The 18,002-nt window shown below is 43.5% G+C and overlaps 1 protein-coding gene across 46 annotated transcripts in view; it reads right to left on the bottom strand.

Moving 5' to 3' along the window:
• Window positions 1–18,002, bottom strand: part of ADD1 (adducin 1) — a 103,315-nt gene that overhangs the window by 37,484 nt on the left and 47,829 nt on the right. For 39 of the 46 annotated variants that reach the window (XR_013417159.1, XR_013417158.1, XR_013417154.1 and 36 more), the window contains 2 exon segments: window positions 13,320–13,482; window positions 8,763–8,914 (listed from right to left, as the gene is read on the bottom strand). Coding sequence is in view for 39 of the 46 variants with exons in the window: in XM_015137829.3 (XP_014993315.1) it covers window positions 8,763–8,914; window positions 13,320–13,482 (315 nt within the window). In the remaining 7 variants the exon portion in view is untranslated. 46 annotated transcript variants of the gene reach the window in all.

Below are 18,002 nucleotides of genomic sequence, written 5' to 3'. Positions count from 1 at the left end.
CCTGAGCTCAAGCAATCCTCCTGCCTCAGCCTCTCAAAATGCTAGGATTAGAGGTGTGAGCCACTGTGCCCAGCATAATCCATTTTTTAAGTCTCTACAACACCACATCCTCATTGCCTTCGTTGGTTTGCCTCTTCATATGGTATGTTTTTCTTCCACAGTAATTCAGATTTGGTTTACACTATGCATCGAGCATATGCTAGACACTAGGAATACAGCAGTGAAAAAGAAGAGACCTGCCCTCAAAAATATTCAATCTAGTTTTTATAATGATTTTGGTATAGGCTCAAAAGGCTTCCTAAAGATTAAGTTCAAACACATTTACTACTGGGTTAAGGAACCCAGATCCTAACTAGGGTCAGATAGGTGGAGCTGAGTGTTTGTTGAAAATGACTTAAGGTGTTTAGTCCAGCTTCCTAACCCACATAGTGATCTCTTCTGTAGTGGCCCAAATCGAAGCACACCCAGGGTCTGCTTGTTCTAGTTTCAGTGACGGGGATGCTCACTCCAGCCTCCCTCATTTCTTCATTCAGGAAAGAAATGGCCACCTACTCAATGAGAGCCCACCACGTCTTGGGTGCTGAAGCACTGTGACAAACAGCTGCTGGACAGACGTAAGGATTAAAACGTTCTTTCTAGCACTGAGAAGAAATCTGTTTTCCTTTGTTTGTCACCACTGCCTCTAGTATATAACACAGAACAAAGTCTAACCCCCTTCTACAATCTAATTTTCAGGCATCTGAATCTATCCTGTCTCCCTTTATATGATCTTTAGGCTAAACTCACCTGATTGCCTTAGTAGAGCGTAACAGGGTTAAAAGCACAAAATCCAAAGTCAGATAAGATTTAGGTTCAAATCCTAGATCTGCCAAGAACTGGCTATGGTGTTTTGGGCACCTTGTTTTCCTCATGACTAAGTGGGGATGAAAAGAGCCTGTGTTGACAATAAAGCTTGCAATAAATGGCATCTCCCCATTATTACCATCATTAGTGGTAGTGGGAGCAGCAACAGTAAATCATTGCTGGGGTCATTTACATGGATAGTGAACTACAACACCCAGTCTCTATAAATCTCTATGACCCAGCTTCTTTGCAAAGCTGAGTCAGCCTTGCTTTCTATTTCCTAAAGTCAGCTCCTTTATCCCTTTTTTTTTTTTTTTTTTTTTTTTTTTCCTTTTTTTGAGACAAAGCTCATTCTGTCGCCTGGAGTGCAGGGGCATGTTATCAGCTCACTGCAACCTTTGCCTCCCGGGTTCAAGTGATTCTCCTGCCTCAGCCTCTGAGTAGCTGGGATTACAGGCACACCATGCCCAGCTAATTTCTGTATTTTTAGTAGAGACAGGGTTTCACCACGTCGGCCAGGCTGCTCTCAAACTCATGGCCTCAAGTGATGTGCCCACTTTTTCTGGTCTCCAAAAATGCTAGGATTACAGGCGTGAGCCACTGTGCCCAGCCTCCTTTATCTTAAAAAGCATGCAGACTTTCTTCTTTTTTCTTTTTTTTTAAATAGAGACAGGGTTTCACTATGTTGCCCAAGCTGGTCCCAAACTTTTGAGCTCAAATGATCCTCCTGCCTTGGCCTCCCAAAGTGCTGGGATTACAGGCAGGAGTCACTGCACCTGGCCCATGCTGACCTTTTAAACTATTTAACACAAAAGTAAGCAGCTGTCTTAATTCCTAAGTTCAGTCAAAACAAAACATAAAACAAGGGATCTGTGTATATACTGGTTGGAATGAAGAAAAATAAGGATGAAAATAGGAAAAGATTAAGTTTCAGAATTTTTTTTTTTTTTTTTTTTTGCTTATTTTAAAAGCCTTTATTTTGAAAACACATATACAAGGGTATTTAGAAGATACAAGGGTATTTAGAAGATATAAGACAATGTAAGTGTAAGTCAAACATCCATGTAGCTATCAATTAGCTTAAGAAATACAGTAATTCTAATGGCCAGGTGCGGTGGCTCACATCTGTAATCCCAGCACTTTGGGAGACCGAGAAGCGTGGATCACGTGGTCAGGAGATGGAGACCATCCTGGCTAAAACGGTGAAACCCTGTCTCTACTACAAATACAAAAAAAATTAGCCGGGCGTGGTGGCGGGCGCCTATACTCCCAGCTACTCGGGAGGTTGAGGCAGGAGAATGGTGTGAACCTGGTACACAGAGCTTGCAGACAGCCGAGATCGCGCCACTGCACTTCAGCCTGGGCGACAGAGAAAGACTCCATCTCAAAAAAGAAAAAGAAAGAAATACAATAATTCTAGTTATCTCTGAAGCTGTTTCTCTTCCCTCATAACCCAAAAGTAACCACTATTCAGAATTACGTAGTAAGCATTCCCTTTTTTCTTTACAGTTTTCCCAGTCATCCCTAAGCAATTTATTGTTTAATTTTTACCTGCTTATTAACTTTACATAATTGAAATCATACTATGTTTTTCACTGACTTTTTTCTCAACATTATTTTTGTGATTCCTCCAGATTATGACCAACATGACTATAATTTATTTTCACTGCTGTATAGTATCCACTCAATGAATACACTAAAATTTATGAATCTATTCTTCCATAAGTGGATGTGGTTTCAGTCTTTGCTATTAAAAACTATGCTGCCATAAACATTCTTGTACCCATCTCCTACTGTACATATTCAAGTTTCTCTAGCATAATAAAATAGGAGGTGACACCAAGTTATTTTCCAAAGAGCCTAATTGAAGATACAGTCCTGCAGTAGTAAGTACATGGTAGTTCTGTGTGTCTACAACCATCTTTTTTAAAAATTAAAATCTGATGTCTGGGACCAGACGCAGTGGCTGACGCCTGTAATCCCAGCGCTTTGGGAGGCCGAGGCAGGCAGATCACGAGGTCAGGAGTTTGAGACCAGCCTGCCCAATATGGTGAAACCCTGTCTCTACTAAAAATACAAAAATTAGTGGGGTGTGGTGGCACGTGCCTGTAGTGCCAGCTACTCGGGAAGCTGAGGCAGGAGGATCGCCTGAACCCGGGAGGTGGAGGCTACAGGGAGCAGAGATCATGCCACTGACTCCAGCCTGGGTGACAGAATGAGACTCTGTCTCCAAAAAAAAAAAAAAAAAAAAATCCTGGTATCTATGACATTTGTGATATGAATTTATAATTTCCTGGTTACTAAATGATTTCAGTAACTTTTCATATTTTTATAAGGCATTCTTATCTCCCCTTCTGTGAAACTCCTTTCTTGCCTTTTGTCCATTTCATACTGGTTTGTCTTTTTCTTACTGACAGTTATCTATTCCAGATATGATTTCTATTTTTTTTTTTTTTTTTGAGACGGAGTCTCGCTCTGTCACCCCGGCTGGAGTGCAGTGGCACGATTTCAGCTCACTGCACCCTACACCTCCCAAGTTCAAGTGATTCCTGTCTCAGCCTCCGAGTAGCTGGGATTACAGGCACGCGCCATCATGCTTGGCTAATTTTGTATTTTTAGCAGAGACGGAGTTTCACATGTTGGCCACATTAGTCTCAAACTCCTGGCCTCAAGTGATGTGCCCAACTTGGTCTCCCAAAGTGTAGAGATTACAGGCGTGAACCGCTGCACCCAGCCCCAGATATTAATTTCTGTTGGCTACATGTGGGACAAACCTTCCAGGATGCAGCTTTTATTATTACTGTCTTTATGGTATCTTTTATCTTTTTTTTTTTTTTTGAGACAGGGTCTCACTCTGCCACCCAGGCTGGAGTGCAGTGGCACAATCTCAGCTCGCTACAACCTCTGCTTCTAGGGTTCAAGCGATTCTCCTGTCTCAGCCTCCCCAGCAGCTGGGACTACAGGCACGCCACCATGCCTGGCTAATTTTTTTTGTATTTTTTGGTAGAGATAGGTTTTCACCATGTTGGCCAGGCTGGTCTCGAACTCCTAATGTCAGGTGATCCACCCACCTCAGCCTCCCAAAATGCTAGGATTACAGGCGTGAGCCACCACGCCTGGCCTATGGTATCTTTTAATAAGGAAAAATTTTGTTTACTTCAAATGTAGACAAATTTAACCATCTTTTCTTTTATAAGTGCCAGAGGTTCAAGGCCAGTGATTTTCACCTATATTAGTCCTAAAACTGTTAAAGTATTACGTTTCACATTTAATCTTTAATTCACTGGGATTGCTTTGTAATTATGTATAGTATAGAAGTCTCATATAATTATTTCCACTTGTGACTTTTCTACCCAAGCGTCCCAACACCTGTCATTGCCGAGTCCGCCCCCCACCCCGCTGAGCTGCAATGCCGACCCTGGCATTTCTGTTTCAATGCGTGCAATTCGGTCCCACTGATCCATCTGCATCTTCCTTTGCCCAAAGGACACTATATTAATTACCACCACCTTATATTAAGTTTGACATCTGGTAGGAAAAATCTCCTTGCTGAGCTGTTCTTCAGGAGTGTCTTAGCTATTTTTTTTCCCCCCAAGACGGAATCTTACTCTATTGCCCAGGCTGGAATACAGCGGCACGATCTTGGCTCACTGCAAGCTCCGCCTCCCGGGTTCACACCATTCTGCTGCCTCAGCCTCCCAAGCAGCTAGGATTACAGGCGCCCACCACCACGCCTAATTTTTTGTATTTTTAGTAGAGACGGGGTTTCACTGAGTTAGCGAGCATGGTCTCGATCTCCTGACCTCGTGATCCACCCGCCTCGGCCTCCCAAAGTGCTGGGATTACAGGCGTGAGCTACCGCACCCGGCCGAGTGTCTTAGCTATTCTTGGCCTTCCGCTCTTCCATCTTAATTTTAGAAGCATGCTGTCAGGTTCCACATTTTAAAAATATTACAGAGCTGTTTTTTTGGTCAGTCATTTCTCTTTTGTCTATATATATATATATGCACATATTTCACGTAGCTGTAAACAGTATACATTTCATATTTTCTCATTTCTAATACCTTCCATTTTTCATGTTTCACTTGTTATACATAATTTTGTAATTGTTTTTCATAGTATACAGCATTTTCTCAAATTGATATTGAATAACTGAGCCATTTCCTATGTACTGCTGAATACTCAAGGACTCTTAAAATATTTCATTATTGGCTGGGTGCAGTGGTTCACGCCTATAACCCTAGCACTTTGGGAGGCCAAGGTGGGTGGATCACTTGAGGTCAGGTGTTCAAAACAAGCTTGGCCAACATGGTAAAATGCTGTCTCTAGTAAAAATACAAAAAAATTAGCTGGGTGGGGTGGCAGGTGCCTGTAATCCCTGCTACTTGGGAGCCCGAGACAGGAGAACTGCTTGAACCCGGGAGGTGGAGGTTGCAGTGAGCCGAGATCATGCCACAGCACTCCAGCCTGGGCCACAGAGCGAGACTCTGCCTAAAGTCATAATAATAATAATTTCATTATTACAAATAATGCTGGGCTGGGCACAGTAGCTCACACCTGTAATCCCAGCACTTTGGGAGGCTGAGGCAGGCAGATCACTTGAGGCCAGGAGTTTGAGACCAGCCTTGCCAACATGGCGAAACCCCATCTCTACTAAAAATACAAAAATTAGCCAGCGGCATGGTGGTGCACACCTGCGCATGGTGGCACATACCTGTTCCAGCTACTTGGGAGGCTGAGGCAGGAGGATCACTTGAACCGAGGCAGTGGAGGTTGCAGTGAGCCGAGATTCCACCACTGCACTCCAGCCTGGGTGACAGAGAGACCCTATCTCAAAAACAGTAATAATAATGCTGTAATTAATATAATAATGCTTCCCTCTTTACTTATTTTAAGACTTATTTCCAACTGTAAGCTTAACAGATCTATTAATACATATTTTAATTTTAAAGGCTTAAAACATTCAATTCTCTGAATCTAAAGCAAAAAGGAGAAAGTGCAAAATTACAAACATCAAGTAAAAATAGAGAAGGACATTTTGAAGTCAGTTTCCTCTGCAGTGGTCCCTCCCCGTCAGACCAGCACTGCTCTCCATGTGTGTGTCTCTTCCCACACATGTACTGCCCCTTCTCTGTGTATGAAGAATGAGACTCTCCTGTTGCAGACCAACGCAGTACCCAATTCAGTACCTCCAGAGGAGACCACTATCACATCCCTGAAGCACAGGGCACTGGTCACAAAGGTGGGTCCAGACCATCACCTCGGAGCTTAACATTCTCTGGAATCCAGAATGGAGTTGAACGAGCACCAGCCACGTTCTGCAGGTGTGAAGCCTTGACGGTATTCCACTGACATCAGGATGGACAGGCCAAGCCATCAGCTAAGAGCCACCAAGAGAGGAAGCCCAGTACACTGTGCTAACTGGGCCACCCTGTCTTGTCCCCCTCCCCCCAGTCCCCACAAACACTTCTCCAGATCCCATGCAATCTTAAAACAAAGATCTGCTTCAGACAATCATCTCCAATCTTCTAACACCTACTAGCAAATTTAAATCCCTTTAGCAGAAAATCCCTATGACCCTCTTTAAAGGGCAGAATGACCTGCTGTCACTTTTTGTTGATACTGTTAGTATTTGCTTTTCTGTTCAGCATCTGTACCATACCTAGATTGTAAATAAGAAATGGATGCCATAATAGTAAAACAAAATAAACCAACACCTTTCTTCCTTAAAGATTCTCTAGTTCTAGTTTACAAGTCATAGGAAACATTTTAGGTAACTTGCATTTCTTTTTACTTGGTATTAAGCCCCATGGAGATAATTTACAGAAGAGTAAACACTTATGTTTTAATTTTGCCAATTCTTAAACAATTAAAGGAGGAAAAAACAAACAATTTAACCAATTCAAACTTATTTAATCAGCATTCAAAATAGGACTAGGCAAACAGCATTTTAAAACCTGCAAAGAATGTGAAGCTGTTATTACAGCTAGGGATTACATTTCCTACCACAGCTGTAACATTTTCATGGCACTAATCTTCAGGCAACCATTTAGCATTAAGTCTCCACTAGAGCATTCTGTCAAGTATGATTAGATGACAGAGGCCAGCACTTTCCCTGTAGCTACCAGGAAGGGAGCTGGCATTTGTGCTACGCTAACGGGACCCACTGATCAAATGTCAAAAGGTCCCAGCGAGCTCTTGTTCATAATCTTACTGAGGTCACTTCAGTTAAGCAGGGGGTTTCATTCAGTTTTTCACCTGACATAGGTTTACTGCACGCCTACTCTGTGCCATGGGCCCTGGGGCTACAGCAGAGACCACAACAGAGGCTCTCCCTGTGGAATTTATATTCCTGTGGGCAGAGAGGGACAGTTACAGCTAAACATACAGAATGGATTAACTGCTACAGGGGAATAAAGCAGCAGTGACATTCTACACAGAGTGAACGTGCTGCACACAAGAGCACGACACGGTAAGGCTTGCATTTTGAAAAGTTCATTTAACCGGAAACAAGAACAGATGGATGGAAGCCAACTCAGTCTCTCTGGCAGAGACCAATATCAAGTCCCAGAGGCACAACACACTAACCACAAGGTGAGCTCCAGACCATCACCTCAGGAGGCTTAGCATTCCTCTGAGTCCAGAATGGAGCTTAACGAAGCACTGCTGGTGGTGAGTCCACGTGTGGAAAAACCTATGTGCGTGTGAGTACGGAGGAAATGCTTCAGCAAACTCAACAGCTTGCCTCGAGAGATGCAAGTATTGGTGGAATTAGGCATCTGCATAAGGTACACTTGATACAAACAGCAGGCACTGTATTAACAACTTAAAATATCCTTTAAAAGAAGTGACATGAAAAAAAATAGAAGACCGGAACAAGTTTCAAAACCAAAGGAAGGAAGCAGTTCAAAGGAAGAAGCTATCTCTACAAACGAGTGAAGGAACAGAAGAACCCTGGCAATGCACTGGGAATCTAAGAAGGCAGGAAGGGTGGAACTCCAAGCCAGGGGAGCAAAGTCTGGCCACAGGCAGAAGGCAGGACATTGTAACAGGTGGTCAAGAGTACAGAATGGCTACAAATGTCAGTAAGGGTACCCACTTTTTCTGTGACATGATGAGGTCATTTGGTGGAAGAAAGAGGTCAGGAGTCTCAAATATAGTGGAGAAGGCTTGAATATTAGTAAGGTTGGAAGAGAGATGAGTTCTGGTTGCCAGGCTGTCATGGGTCCATTTGAGATTTGGGTGAATCTATGGAGAAAGGCAACGGGCTCTGCTAGGAGGGCTTCCACAGCAGGATTTGGCTACTCAGAAGCTGGGAGGGATAGTACAGGATTGGCAGAGTATTACTGAAATGAGGGACCAGGAAATACAAGATGGACAAAGTAGGGAGTGAACAATAGGCTAATGGATTGGGATGAAGAAGTGAATGTCCACAAGGGAAGGACTCATGTTGTCCACTGATAAAACCCCAGTTAGAACAGCACTTGGTCCAGAGAAAGCAGATACCCAGAATGAAGGAAAAGAGATCCTAATAACATTGAAAAATAGTTAAAACTGGAGTAGCTGAAGAAATAAGTTTGAGAGATGGAAGGCTTTGGTCAGACTAAGAAAGAAAACATCATCATTCTTAGGTTTTTAAGCATAAAAATAATTTTAGAAACTGTGTATAATCTGGTAAACACTTAGTTGATTAGGTTAGCATGCAAGAAAGAAATTTTCAAGAACTGCTGTTCCTGTAACTTTTAACCCAAATTGGCTGATTCTCAGGTTATTAAGACTCTGTAGTCAGGAATCAGAAGAGGTATTTCCAAGACTTATTGAAGCTCAGCCTGCTTTCCTCTTCTCCTAAATGCAAAGAGGTGGTGCCAGACACAAAATATTTCATTTATCTTTCAGTTACTACCCCACTGAATACTCACTGTGATATGATTGTAGATAAGCTGAGACCACCCAAAGAGATCTGCTAGTCTATAAAACGCTGCCAATTTACACCGCAACAACTTCTCTCCTTTGTCATATGCAATCGAATCAGATCCTCTAAGATCGTTCACAGGAGTCACCATACCAAGACCTGAAATACAGAAAAACAAGACTCAGCCAGGTGCAGCGGTATAGCCTGTAGTCCTAGTTACTCAGGCTAAGGCAGGAGGATCACCTGAAGCCATGAGTTTGAGGCTGTAGTGCTTATGTTCGCAGCTGTGAATAGCCAAGGCAACAAAGCGAGACTTATCAAAAAGCCTCAAAGATTAACATTTCTTATCAAATGTAAATCAAATACTAATGGTTCTGAGATATTTATCTTCCACATTAGGCAATAAAGTCTTGACAACTTCAAAGACACTTTCATAATGACTGTTTTCCAATACTAACACAATTAAGTTAGAAGTCAATAACAAAAAGATAGCCAAATTTGTGGGGTGCAGTAAAGACTGCTTAAAAGGAAATTTACAGCATTAAACGTATACATTAGAGAAAAGTGTTTTTAAGGCTTTTTGATTAAAGCAAAAGTTGAATCTTTGAGAAGATTAAAAATAAAATACAAATAATAAAATAAGATAAACCTCCAGCCAGACTTAACGAAAGACAGGAAATAGAAATAACCAATATGGGCCGGGAGCGGTGGCTCATGCCTGTAATCCCAGCACTTTGGGAGGCCGAGGTGGATGGATCACAAGGTCAGGAGATCGAGACCATCCTGGCTAACACAGTGAAACACCGTCTCTACTAAAAATAAATACAAAAAATTGGCCAGGCGTGGTGGCGGGCACCTATACTCTCAGCTACTCGGGAGGCTGAGGCAGGAGAATGGCGTGAACTCGGGAGGCGGAGCTTGCAGTGAGCGAGATCATGCCACTGCACTCCAGCTTGGGAGACAGAGCGAGACTCCGTTTAAAAAAAAAAAAAAAAAAAAGAAATAACCAATATGAAGAAGTGAAGAGAGGACATACTACCCATCCTACAGACATTAAAAAAATAATAAAGGGATTACACAAACAACTATACCAGCAAATTATTTAACTTAGATGAAACAGACAAATTCTTTCAAAGATAAAAGCTACCAAAGTTCACTCCAGAAGAAACAGATATCCTGAATAGCTATGAAGCAAAACTTACAGTTAAAAACATTTCCACAAAGAAAACTCTAGATCCAGACAACTTCACTGTCAATTCTGCAAAACATTTAAGGAAGGAATAATACCAATTCTACATAAACTCTTTCAGAACACCTTCCAACTTATTCTTTTTTTTTTTTTTTTTTTTTGAGACGGAGTCTCGCTCTGTGCCCAGGCTGGAGTGCAGTGGCACAATCTTGGCTCACTGCAAGCTCCACCTCCCAGGTTCACGCCATTCTCCTGCCTCAGCCTCCTGAGTAGCTGGGACTACAGGTGCCTGCCACCACGTCTGGCTAATTTTTGTATTTTTAGTAGAGACGGGGTTTCACCATAGCCAGGATGGTCTCGATCTCCTGACCTTGTGATCTGCCCACCTCAGCCTCCCAAAGTGCTGGGATTACAGCCACTGTGCCTGGCCACTTTCCAACTTATTCTATGAAGCCCAGTGTTACTTTGATAGCAAAACCACACAGAGACATTACAAGAAAAAACAGACCAATATCTCTTATGAATAGAGACTAAAAAGTTCTTCACGAAATTTTAGCAAATAATACAGTAATATTTAAAAAGCACACACCCACATCACAACCAACAGGCTTTATCTCAGGAATGCAAGGTTAGTTCAGCATTCAAAAACCAATAAACAATGGCCAGATGCTGTGGCTCACACCTGTTATCCCAGGACATCGAGGGGCTGAGGCGGGAGGATCACCTAAGGCCAGGAGTCTGAGACCAGCCTGGGCAACAAAGCGAGAGAAAAAAAAGAAAGGAAAGAAAGGAAAGAAAAAAAGGAAGGAAGGAAGGGCCAGGCACAGTGGCTCACGCCTATAATCCAGCACCTTGGGAGTCTGAGACAGGCAGATCACGAGCTCAGGAGATCAAGACCATCCTGGCTAACACGGTGAGACCCCGTGTCTCTACTAAAATTACAAAAACATTAGCTGGGCGGGGTGGCGGGCGCCTGAAGTCCCAGCTACTCAGGAGGCTGAGGCAGCAGAATGGCATAAACCTGGGAGGCAGAGCTTGCACTGAGCCGAGATCACGCCACTGCACTCCAGTCTGGGCGACAGAGGGAGACTCCATCTCAAAAAAAAAAAGGGGAGGGAGGGAGGGAGGGAGGGAGGGAGGGAGGGAGGGAGGGAAGGAAGGAAGGAAGGAAGGAAGGAAGGAAGGAAGGAAGGAAGGAAGGAAGGAAGGAAGGAAAGAAGGAAGGGAGGGAAGGAAGAAGGAGAAAGAAAAAAGGGAGAGGAGAGAGGGAAGAGAAGGAAGAGAAAGAAAGGGAGGGTAGAAAAAAGGGAAAGAGGAGGGAGGGAGGAAGGGAGGGAGGAAGGAAGAAAGGGAGGGAGGGAAAGAGAGAAAGAGAAAGAGAAAGGAGGGAGGGAAGGAGGGATGGGAAGGGAGGGGAGAGGAGGGGAGGGGAGGAGAGAAAAGGAGAGGAGGAGAAAAATTGGCCAGGCACAGTGGCTCACACCTGTAATCCCAGCACTTTGAGAGGCCAAGGCGGGTGGATCTAGAGGTCAGGAGATCGAGACCATCCTGGCTAACACGGTGAAACCTCGTCACTACTAAAAATACAAAAAATTAGCCGGGCGTGGTGGCGGGTGCCTGTAGTCCCAGCTACTTGGGAGGCTGAGGAAGGAGAATGGCATGAACCCGGGAGGTGGAGCTTGCAGTGAGTCGAGATCGCGCCACTGCACTCCAGCCTGGGCGACAGAGCAAGACTCCATCTCAAAAGAAAAAAGAAAAAAAGAAAAGAAAAGAGAAAAATTAACCAGGCGTGGAGGATCTCTTAAGCCCAGGAGTTCAAAGTTGGAGTGAGCTGTGATCGTGCCACTGTACTCCAGCATGGGTGAAAGAGCAAGACCTTATCTCTAAATAAATAAATAAATACACAAAACAAACAAAAAAAATACCAATAAACATAATTCACCATATCAAACTAAAGAAGAAAGACTAGGTGATCATTTTAACAGAGAGAAAAGCAGCATTTCACAAAATTCAATATCCATTTAGAAGGAAAGTTCTCAACAAATCCAGATAATAACTGCAATGATGTGAAACACACTGACTGTTTAAACCATAAATTCAAATGATACTAAAAAAAAAAACTAATTGTTCATCACTGAAGGATGACTGGAAACCAACTTATTATTTTGGAAAGGGATCCTGCCTTTCCTACACAAACTGTACCACCAGGTAACCGAAAGAACTGAAGGGAAGTTTCTCCTGACAGAATATTCTTGCTAATTAATACAGAAGAAATAGGCCACGTGTGGTGGCTCATGTCCATAATCCCAGCACTCAGGGAGACTGAGGCGAGTGGATCACTTGTGGCGATCAGGAGTTTGAGACCAGCCTGGTCAACATGGCGAAACCAGTCTCTGCTACAATACAAAAATTAGCTAGGAGTGGTGGTGCGCGCCTGTAATCTCAGCTACTTGGGAGGCTGAGGCAGGATAATAGCTTGAATCTGGGAGGTGGTGGTTTGCAGGGAGCTGAGATCGCACCACTGCACTCCAGCCTGGGAGACAGAGCAAGACGCCGTCTCAAAAACAACAACAAAATAAACAGAATCCACATGAAAACTTTACTGGTGGTGGCCATGTGATTTCAGGATGGAGGCTTCAGCTATGGATTAAATGTGATTCTTAATATTCTACGACATTAATTACAATATATATCAGATCTGGTGAATGCTATTCAACTTCTAAGAATACCACAGAGGAGACAGGTAAAGAGCAAATGTCAGCAGATCTAACAGAAACCAGTACCTTATTTTGGGCACTCGGATTTGACTATCCAACCAGACCCATCCGAGACTAATCCTGTACAATACACGGTGGCTCAGATTAGTTGATGCTTTGTCATGTTAAACATTTACAAACTCGATCACTATGGCAAAGCTCCATTCTTGCACAGCTGACCATTCTTTGCTCACATTCACCCATCCAGTATTTTTCCTCTGGCTTTTCTTTTAGAATTTCTCTTTCTCACTAGCTGGGACGCAGCAGTGAAGAATGCCAGGTAAGAAATGCTGGCCAGGCAAAACCGACAAGCCACTCCACAAGCATTATTTCTGATTAGTTTATTTTAATCTACATAGGGGCTGGGAAGACACATAAAAAGTCATCTGCCTCGGAAATAACAGTCTCACTGGCTAAGAAAAGAGGAGTCTGCACCATTCAAGACGATTTCAGAATTCCAGCCTATGTTTTACTATGACTAACGAAAACACATTAATTTTCAAAATACTCAACTCTGTCATGTTACACAGTTATATGCCCATTTATTTCACATGAGCAATCTTCAGGAAATTTTACCTGAAAACTACAGAACATATATCAAAAATCAGGAACTACTCACTCATGTTTAAGGCAGCCATCCCTCCTTGCGGAGCTGCTGGGTAGACATTTGGTACATTCGTGGTCATAAAATCTGCAATCTGCTGTAATGCCAATAGGCCTGTGGGGTTCTTCCCCTTCTTAAATTGCTCCTGTATCATTGATTCCAATTCTTCACAGAAAGCCTAGTAAAAAATATTAAAACACTGAGACACCATTTATTTTCTGTTCCTTGGGCAGAGGGTCAGGAGTAGCTATCACATAGACCAATTTTTTGTTTTCATCCAGTGCTGGAAAGGCAAACGGATATTCTCACACATCACTGCTGGGAATATAAACTGGTACATTCTTTTCTAGAAAGAATTTAATACAATAAAAGCTTAAAACTCTGAACAGGAATTCTACTCTTAGGAATCTATTTTAAGGAAACATTCAAGGAAATGCTCAAAGACTGATTCATTTGGATGTTCATTCCAGCATTATTGATAAAAGGGAAAAATATCCTACATTAAAATCAACAGAGGACTGATAAAATACACTGGGAATGCTATGCATGCATTCAACATGGAAAGCTAAAAAAACTTAAACGGCATAAAATTGCTCTTGATATATGTTTGAGTGACAATGTTATCAAGCAGTATAACCACTCCATATTACAGCAAATACATACCTAAAGATAGAAAAAGATTAAAAGTAAATACATTGGCTGGGCGCAGTGGCTCATGCCTGGAATCCCAGCACTTTGGGAGGCGAAGGCAGGTAGATCACCTGAGGTTAGGAGTTCAAGACCAGCCTGGACAACATGGTGAAACCCCATCTCTACTAAAAATACAAAAAATTAGCCAGGTGTGGTGGTGGGCACCTGTAATCCCAGCTACTTGGGAAGCTGAGAAGAGAGAATTGCTTGAACCCAGCAGGCAGAGGTTGCAGTGAGCTGAGATTGCGCCACTGCACTCCAGTCTAGGGGACAGAGCAACACTTTGTCTCAAAAAAAAAAAAAAAAAAAAAAAAGTAAATACATCAAAATGTTCATTGTATTCCTTTTAGTCATAGAATTATTAGTAATTTTTCATATTCTACTTTATCCTTTGCAGTACTTTCTTCAAAATACTTTTCAAATTAGTTTTAAATGTGGAAAAAAAACCTAAACATCCATCCTTTATCAAATAATACTAAATCAGGCAAAAAAAAAAAAAGTGCAATTGGATTGATGGTGATTTTAATAGAAAATCACTATTATAACAATACAGATGATTTATATTCCCTACCTGCACTAAAATAATTTTTTCGGCCGGGCGCGGTGGCTCACGCCTGTAATCCCAGCACTTTGGGAGGCCGAGACGGGCGGATCACGAGGTCAGGAGATCGAGACCATCCTGGCTAACACGGTGAAACCCCATCTCTACTAAAAAATACAAAAAACTAGCCGGGCGAGGTGGCGGGCGCCTGTAGTCCCAGCTACTCGGGAGGCTGAGGCAGGAGAATGGCGTGAACCCGGGAGGCGGAGCTTGCAGTGAGCTGAGATCCGGCCACCGCACTCCAGCCTGGGTGACAGAGCGAGACTCTGTCTCAAAAAAAAAAAAAAAATAATAATAATAATAATAATAATAATAATTTTTTCACATACCCTGTAAAGAAATAAATATCGGCCAGGCGCAGTGGCTCACGCCTGCCTGTAATCCCAGCACTTTGGGAGGCTGAGGCAGGCGGATAACAAGGTCAGGACATCCAGACCATCCTGGCTAACACGGTGAAACCCCATCTCTATAAAAAATACAAAAAATTAGCTGGGCATGGTGGCGGGCGCCTATAGTCCCAGCTACTTGGGAGGCTGGGGCAGGAGAATGGCGTGAACCCAGAAGGCGGAGCTTGCAGTGAGCCGAGATCAGGCCACGGCACTCCAGCCTGAGGGACAGAGTGAGACTTCAGTCTCAAAAAAAAAAAAAAAAAAAAGAGGCCAGGCGCGGTGGCTCACACCTGTAATCCCAGCACTTTGGGAGGCCGAGGCAAGTGGATCACGAGGTAAGGAGATCGAGACCATCCCGGCTAACACGGTGAAACTCTGTCTCTACTAAAAATACAAAAAATTAGCCAGGCATGGTGGCCTGTAGTCCCAGATACTCGGCAGGCTGAGGCAGGAGAATGGCGTGAACCCGGGAGGTGGAGCTTGCAGTGAGCCAAGATCGTGCCACTGCACTCCAGCCTGGGCGACAGAGCGAGACTCCATCTCAAAAAAAAAAAAAAAAAAAAATCTTGTCAAACAATTATAAATGATATCCAATATGAACATGTAAATTCACTGGATGTTAATCCACATCAAATTTACTTCTGGTTTGTCACTGCTTGAGCTGAAAACATATTGCAGGAAATTGCCAAGAGACAATCTAAGAGTACCTATCACTTGGGGGAAGCACACAACAAATCCATGTACTGCTGTTAATTAAGGGTACAACAGAATGTGTCAAGAGCCCTCTGAGGACCTCCTATTTACCAAACCATGACAAGTAATGTCACAGATCATATTTTGTAGTTATCCATGAGGAAGGGAAAAGCTGAGAGGTACTCTGACTGCAAGCAAAAAATAAAGAAAAAAAGCAAAACATGGTGATTATTTAGCCATCTTTGTTATCAAAGCACAATGCAATGAGAAAGAAAGAGAGATAAAGGGAGATATGTGCAAATAAAGATAGGCCGGGCACAGCGGCTTCCACCTGTAATCCCAGTACTTTGGGAGGCCAAGGGAGGCAGATCACCTGAGGTCAGGAGTTTGAGGCCAGCCTGGCCAACATGGTGAAACCTCGTCTCTACTAAAAATACAAAAAGCCAGGCATGAAAGCTCGTGCCTGTAATCATAGCTACTCGGGAGGCTGAGGCAGGAGAATCGTTTGAATTCTGGAGGTGGATGCTGCAGTGAGCCAAGACCATGCCACTGTACTCCAGCCTGGGTGACAGAGTGAGACTCCATCTCAAAAAAAAAAGAGAGAGAGTAAGAGATACAGATGGCATCTCCTGAACATCACTGACAGTGCTGGTCACAGGGAAAGCAAAAGCTAAAGCTCCTTGCCTTCGGGAGCCCTCAGTCTGAAAATTCAAAGGATCTATTTCAATGGTTTTCAAATCCACATACAGATCTGGGGAAAGTTCAATTCGACACACACTACTAAGTACCAGGGTGCTGTTTTAGGCGCTAAGGATATACATACTGATAAATAATATGGTCCTTGCCATCCAGAAACTTAAAGCTTGGTAAGGAAGACACAAAAAGAGAAAACCACAGTATGGGAGCCCTATGCATAAACAGCATTTCAGATGACCTGTACGTGCAGAAAGGACACGTGGCACAGAGCTGAGCTTAGTCCTGAGTGAGGGCCTAGAGCCACCAATCTGGATCTTAACGTCTGGCTCCAGCCAGCTGTCACCAGCCTAAGGACCTTGTGTGTGCCACTTTGATCGTAACTCTTGCTGGTTCAACATCCACACTCTCAGCTTGGGACCCTCCCTACCTCTCCGCTTTTAGACCTCCTCTCCTCCAAAGATCCTGGCATCCAACCCACCTCAGGCTCCCACATCCATGGTCAGCACTACACCTGCTCATTCCTAGTAACCATGCCCCCTCTTCAACCCCAAAGCCAAGTATGCGCCCTGCAACCACCCCTCCTAGCATCCAGCTCACACTTTCTTCCATCCATTCATCACCCTAACACCTTCTCACCTTTGATCACTTCCCCGTTCTGAACTCCCTCACTGGCTTAGATCCATTGTAATGACTACATTGTAATCACTTTCCTGCTAACACCTCCAAATCTACCAAACCATCTGGCAAAACCTCAAGCCCCAGGCTGGAGTTCAGTGATGTGATCATAGTTCACTGCAGCTGCAAACTCCTAGACTCAAATGATCCTCCTATCTCAGCCTCCCAAAGCACTGGGACTACAGGTATGAGCCACCATGCCCAGCCTTGATGGTTACTGTGTTCTAAACCATCTGTGGGCAAGAACTTTACTCTCTTATCTCTGCATCCCCAGTGCCTAGAACAACGCCTGGCACACACTAGGTGCTATCACTTTCTCAACTATCCCAAGTCATTTTTACTTAGCTTCTTGCTGTTTTTATGTAAGACAACTGCTCGAGCCAAAAGTCCAGGTGCTATCCTAATTCTTTTTTTCCCTTTCACTTCTTCCATCCCATCCATCAGCAAGTCCTATTGACACTACCTTCAAAATGAAAGCCATACAAATCTACCTCTTCCTCCCTCTACTACGCCATCTTGGCCCAAGCTGCCATGATCTCTCATTTGGAAGACAGCTTTTTCTCTTGCCCCAGCCAATTTTTTCTCTAAACCAAACCCAGATTAATTTTCTTTAAAATTCTATTTGTCCTTTCCCTGTCTGCAGCCCTCCAATGACTGCCACACACAGAATGCAATGGAAACTCTCAATCTCAGCAAACACGGCCTTCCAGGATCTGCTCCCTCCTCTCTCTCCAACTTCACTGCACCTCACTCTGCCACTCCCAGGCTGAACCACATTGTCTGCCTTCTGCCTCTGTGGGCTCATCAAGCCCATCCCTATCCTAGGAATTTCATGTTAGCTGGTTCCTCAGCCGGGAACATTTCTCCTTTTTTTTTTTGGAGACAGGGTCTCACTCTGTCACCCAGGCTGGAGTGCACTGGCACGATCACAACTCACTGCAGCCTCAGCTTGAG

The sequence above is a fragment of the Macaca mulatta genome, chromosome 5 (assembly GCF_049350105.2).
Source record: "Macaca mulatta isolate MMU2019108-1 chromosome 5, T2T-MMU8v2.0, whole genome shotgun sequence".
Taxonomy (NCBI): Eukaryota; Metazoa; Chordata; class Mammalia; order Primates; family Cercopithecidae; genus Macaca; species Macaca mulatta.
Note: the sequence above shows the minus strand (reverse complement) of the source record. Positions and strands in the feature narration are given on the sequence as shown.